Here is a 6,333-nt window from a genome sequence, read left to right on the forward strand (position 1 = left end):
CTAATGGGAACAGAAATTGCTTTACTACACCGCTCAGGAAGAGTTGGTAAAAATGTGATCAATATACAGTGAGGAAAATAAGTATTTGAACACCCTGCGATTTTGCAAGTTCTCCCACTTAGCATGGGGGTGGAAACATGATACTCTGGGGGTGCTCTTCTGCAAAGGGGACAGGACGACTGCACCGTATTGAAGGGAGGATGGATGGGATCATGTATTGCGAGATGTTGGCAAACAACCTCCTTCCCTCAGTAAGAGCATTGAAGATGGGTCATGGCTGGGTCTTCCAGCATGACAATGACCCCAAACACAGAGCCAGGGCAACTAAGGAGGGGCTCCGTAAGAAGCATTTCAAGGTCCTGGAGTGGCCTGGCCAGTCTGCAGATCTGAACTCAATAGAAAATCATTGGAGGGAGCTGAAACTCCAAACCTGAATGATCTAGAGAAGATCTGTATGGAGGAGTGGACCAAAATCCCTGCTGCAGTGTGTGAAAACCTGGTGAAAAACTACAGGAAATGTTTGACCTCTGTAAATGCAAACAAAAGCTGCTGTACCAAATATTAACATTGATTTTCACAGGTGTTCAAATACTTATTTGCAGCAGTAACATACAAATAAATGATTTAAAAAAAATCATACATTGTGATTTCCGTTTTTTTTTTTGTTTTTTTTTAAGATTATGTCTCTCACAGTGGACATGCACCTAAGATGAAAATTGCAGACCCCTCCATGATTTCTAAGTGGAAGAACTTGTAAAATCGCAGGGTGTTCAAATACTTATTTTCCCCACTGTGTGTGTGTGTGTGTGTGTATATATGAAAATTCAGTAAGGTATATCTTCTATTATACATTCCAAATCTAAGGTACACCAAAATATTAACAAAACAAAAAGGAACAGGGCAGAACCACTTAGGTGGCTGGTCTTGAGAACCAGGGATGGTGTGTGTGCGTGTGCGTGCATGTATGTGTGCGTGCGTGCGTGTGCATGTGTGTGCGTGCATGTATGTGTGTGCGTGCGTGTGTGTGTGTATGTGTACGAGGTCTATTAGAAAAGTATCCAACCTTATTATTTTTTTCAAAAACCATATGGATTTGACTCACGTGTGATTGCATCAGACAAGCTTGAACCCTCTTACGCATGCGTGAGTTTTTCCACGCCTGTCGGTTGCGTCATTCGCCTGTGAGCAGGCTTTGAGTGAGGAGTGGTCCAGCCCCCTCGTCGTTGTTTCATTGTCAGGAAATGGCGGAATGATTTGGGCTTTTTTTCCATCACAATTTTTTCAGAAACTGTTAGAGACTGGCAACTGGAAACCATTAGAAAAATTTATCTGGCTTTCGGTGAAAATGTTACGGGCTTGGTAGAGAATAAGGAGTGTTCCTGTCCCTTTAAAGACGGCCCCCAGCGGCTGTGGGGCGCGCCGCGCTCCGAAGCCGCCATCGACACGTTGCTTTGCGCCATGTGGCACTGCCGCGACGAGCGGAATTCCTCCGCACGTCTGTCTCAATGTGCCGAAAAAGTGCTGATGTCCACGTCTTTTCACAATTCCTGTGCTAGCCAGATGACATCCCGTATAAAACACAGCGTCCAGTTTGGAAATGAACGGCACATTCCACTGTTACAGGAGTTTTTGTCATGGAAAGAGGAGCGGAGGCTTCTCGCGTCGCGGCGGTGCCGCATGGCGCAAAGCAACGCCGTGATGAAGCCTCACAGGACATGTTCTGGCATGTCCAGGCACATCCACAATTTCTCGGATAATCACTCAATGGAAAAACCACCGACAGCTGTCTGAAAGCCATCTCAAAGCCGTCCTGTGAGACCAAAACGGAGGTAGTTTTGTCTCGCTCCAGTAGCGAATCCATTGTGACGCGCGAAGCCTCCGCTTGGCTTTCCGTGACAAAATCTCTTGTTAAAAGTGAAATCTGCCGGAAAATGGTTGATGTCCAGCTCCTGTGATAACCAGAGAAATGGCACACGATGGTCACGGATCCAGACAGCCATCCGTTTAGAATTGAAATGGTCGTTCAGCCTGTCGATGGCGGCTTCGGAGCACGCCCCACAGCCGCTGGGGGCCATCCTTAAAGCGACAGTAACAGTCCTTACTCTCTACCAAGCCCATAACATTTTCACCGAAAGCCAGATACATTTTTCTAATGGTTTCCAGTTGCCAGTCTCTAACAGTTTCTGAAAAAATTCTGATGGGGAAAAAAGCCCAAATCATTCCGCCATTTCCTGGCAGTGAAACAACGACGAGGGGGTGGACCACTCCTCACTCAAAGCCTGCTCACAGGCGAATGACGCAACCGACAGGCGTGGAAAAACTCACGCATGCGCACGAGGGTTCAAGCTTGTCTGACGCAATCACACGTGATTCATCCATATGGTTTTTGAAAAAAATGTCGGATACTTTTCTAATTGACCGTGTGTGTGTGTGTGTGTGTATACGAGGTCTATTAGATAATAAACCGACCCTTTTTTTTTTTTTTTAACTATATGGATTTGAATGACGTGCGATTACACCAATCATGCTTGAACCCTCGTGCGCATGCGTGAGTTTTTTCACGTGTGTCGGTGACGTCATTTCCCTGTGGGCAGGCCTTGAGTGAGATGTGGTCCCGCCCTCTCGGCTGAATTCCTTTGTTTCACACGCTGCGCGTTGCTTTATCAAAATTTTTTCTGGACCTGTGAGGACACTATTCGAGAAATTAAGCTGGTTTTCGGTTAAAAGTTTAACGGCTGATGAGAGATTATGGGATGTTTCTGTCGTTGTAAGGACTTCCCACGCAGCGGGACTTCGTGCAGTGCTTCCAGGCGCCGTCGTCGTCGACCTGAAAACATCCTAATTTAAGGCTTAATTCACCCAGGACGTCGTGAGAGAACAGAGAAGATTCAGAAGAGGCCGGCATGAGGACTTTGTGGACATTCCACTGTTTAAGGACATTTTGTAATGAAAGACGTGCGCGCAAATTTGCCGAGTCGTTTCTGTGACGACTCGGCAAATCTGTGTGCACCACGACAGGAAAAACACCTCCGTGTTGAAAACCATTTATAAAATTCAGGCGGCTTTTGATGGCTTTCAGCAAGTGAGTAACTGAGAAATTGTTTAACAGCTTGGGCATGTTCCAACTTGTCCGTTAAGGTTTCCAACGGAGGTGTTTTTCCTGTCGCGACCCCCCGCGGTTGGGTCCAGCCCGACATGCGACTCTGCCCGCACTTTCATTACAAAATGTCCGTTAACAATGGAATGTCTGAATAAACTCCTCATGCCGACTTCTTCTGAAAGTTCTCTGTTCTCTGACGACTTACTGGGTCAACAGGGGCCTGAAATGTGGAAGTTTTCAACTTGAAACGGCGAGACGCTGCCGCCTCGAAGCGCAGATCACTGTCAGGCGCCGTGGGCCGTCCTTACGGCGACACTACCAGACCAAAATCTCTCATCAGCCGTTAAAATTTTTACTGAAAACCAGCTGAATTTATCGAATGGTGTCCACTCAGTTGTGCCTTACAGTTTTGAAAAAAATTTGATCAAACAAAGCAGCAGTCTCTGAGCCATTCCTCAACAATGAAAAAATCGACGAGAGGGTGGGCGACTCCTCACTCAAAGACTGCCCACAGGCGAATGACGTAACCGACAGGCGTGAAAAAACTCTCGCATGCCCACGAGGGTTCAAGCATGTCTGATGTAATCACACGTGATTCAAATCCATATGGCTTTTGAAAAAAATAAGGTCAGATACTTTTCTAATAGACCTCGTATGTATGTATGTGTAATGGCAAAAGAAATGTAAGAAATGGCAGAAGAGGTAGACATACCACTTTTTCGGCATATTCCACTGTTACAGGAGTTCTTGTCATGAAAAGATGTGCGGAGGAATTCGCGCGTTGGGATGGAGCCGCTATTGGTGCTGGACAAAAAGCAACGCCGTGTTGAAGCCTCACAGGGCATGTTGTGGCATGTCCAGCTAGTCCACAATTTCTCGGATAGTCACACGACTGAAAAGCCACCGAAAGCCGTCTGAATCTTCCGAATGGTGCAAGAGCTGGGCATGTTATAACATGTCCTGTGAGACCACCACGGAGGTGCATTTGTCCCGCGCCATTAGCGGCTCCCTGGCGAATTCCTCCGCTCCTCTTTCCATGACAGAAACTCCTGTAACAGTGGAATGTGCCAAAAAAGTGCTATGTCCACCTCTTCTGCCATTTCTGTAGTAGTCAGACGACATCCCGGATCAACACAGCGTTCAGTTTGGAAATGATCTGGTCGTTTCAGCCTGTCGATGGGCGCTCGGAGCGTGGCGCGCCCTTCACCATTGTGCGCCGTCTTTAAACCAGCTGTAACACTCCTTAATCTGTGTGATCCCCATAGAATCGTCCCTGAAAGCCGTCTGAATCTTCCGAATGGTGTCCACCTGGCTGTCTCTCACAGTTTCTGGAAAAATTTGATGCAGCAAAGCTCCAAATCATTCAGACATTTTCGTCACAATAAAAATCCGATGAGGGGGGTGGACCACTGCTCACTCAAATCGTGCTCACAGGTGAATGACCCAACCGACAGGCGTGAAAAAACTCACACATGCGCACAAAGGTTCAAGCTTGGCTGATGCAAGTGCACATGATTCAAATCCATATAGTTTTTGCAAAAAATAAAAAAGGTTGGATAGTTTTCTAACAGACCTCATGTGTGTGTATATGTATATGTGTATATGTATATATGTATTTGCAGATGAAGCCTTTTCTGTGTACATGCCACAAACAGAGTTGCTTGAGGTATGCTAAAACTGATGAAACTAAAATTGAGTTATTTGGACATAACAAGGGGGGCGGTATGCATGGCTCAAAAAGAACACAGCATTCCAAGAAAAACACTTGCTGCCTTCAGTAAAATTTGGAGGTGGTTCCATCATGCTGTGGGGCTGTGTGGCCAGTGCAGGTACTGGGAATCTTATTAAAGTTGAGGGTCACATGGATTCCAGTCAATATCAGCAGATTCTTGAGAACAATGTTCATGAATCAGTGACAAAGTTGAAGTTGCACAGTAGAATGCCACCACCTTGTAGAATGCTAGATCTTTCAGCAAGACGACGACCCTAAGCACTGCTCAAAATCCATTAAGGCATTCTTGCAGAGGAACAAGTACAACATTCTGGAATGGCCATCTCAGTCCACAGACCTGATTATTATTGAAAATCTGTAGTGTCATTTTAAGCAGGCTGTCCATGTTCGGAAACCAACAAACCTGAGATGTTTTGTAAAGAAAAATGTTCCAAAATACCTTCAACCAGAATCCAGACTCTCACTGGAAGTTGTAGGAAGCATTTAGAGGCTGTTATTTCTGCAAAAGTAGGCTCTACTAAATATTGTATTTTTTTCTGTTGGGGTGCCCAAATGTATGCACCTGCCTAATTTTGTTCAAAGAATTAATGGTCATTTTCTGTAAATCCTATAAACTTAATTTCACTTCTCAAATATCACTGTGTTTGTCTGCTACATGGGATGGGATTGATGGGATATACAGGCTTAGAAGGGGTTTTTAACTGAAATTGCTGATCCAGACAACCAGTGATTTATAACAGCAAATCATGGAAATTATCAGGGGTGCCCAAACATTTATATACAACTGTACAATATTATGTAGTGACAGGAAAAAGTATTTGAAATGTTTTCTGTCTGTTAAATATGTAGTCAAATGGGTCAAATGGTTAATTTTTCTTTGTATCAGTTTTGTATTGATTTAATTTTCCCTTCAGTTGTGTCATTACTGATGTCAGAATTGCTTTTTCCTGGTTTCCAATACTAGGTAAGAGCAAGGAAGCTGAGATCAAACGGATCAATAAAGAGCTGGCCAACATTCGCTCCAAGTTCAAAGGAGACAAGGCTTTGGATGGCTATAGTAAGAAGAAGTATGTCTGCAAGCTGCTCTTCATTTTCCTGCTTGGCCATGACATTGACTTCGGTCACATGGAGGCAGTCAACCTGCTGAGCTCCAACAAGTACACAGAGAAACAGATTGTAAGTTGATCAGCAGTTACATTTTTAATTTGCCTCGTGATCTGTTGATCTTATTGATGCTGTTTCCAGGTTTCCCCCTCCGAGCTAATAATTACAATCAAAATAATTAGAATCCCAGCACTGTAGCTCAGTGGTTTACACTCTTGTCTCACAGCAAGAAGGTCTGGGGTTCGATTCCACCTCTGCCCATTTCATTTTGGTGTGGAGTTTGCATGTTCCTGTCCTGTTTGTATGGGTCTCTTCTCATGATCTCTGCTATACTGGAATCACCTTGTGAGTCTGTCTGGCTGTCCGTGAGTCTTGGCAGCGCATCTCCTCCAAAATG

The 6,333-nt window shown here is 44.9% G+C and overlaps 1 protein-coding gene across 1 annotated transcript in view; it reads left to right on the plus strand.

The window, feature by feature from the left end:
- LOC117506034 (AP-2 complex subunit alpha-2-like) overlaps positions 1-6,018 on the plus strand; it is a 36,123-nt gene extending 30,105 nt beyond the window's left edge. The window contains exon 3 of the mRNA XM_034165568.1: positions 5,797-6,018. Coding sequence (XP_034021459.1) covers positions 5,797-6,017 — 221 coding nt within the window. The 3' untranslated portion in view covers position 6,018. The remainder of the gene's footprint in view (positions 1-5,796) is intronic.
- The last annotated feature ends 315 nt before the right edge of the window (positions 6,019-6,333 follow it).

The sequence above is a fragment of the Thalassophryne amazonica genome, unplaced genomic scaffold, assembly GCF_902500255.1.
Source record: "Thalassophryne amazonica unplaced genomic scaffold, fThaAma1.1, whole genome shotgun sequence".
Taxonomy (NCBI): domain Eukaryota; kingdom Metazoa; phylum Chordata; class Actinopteri; order Batrachoidiformes; family Batrachoididae; genus Thalassophryne; species Thalassophryne amazonica.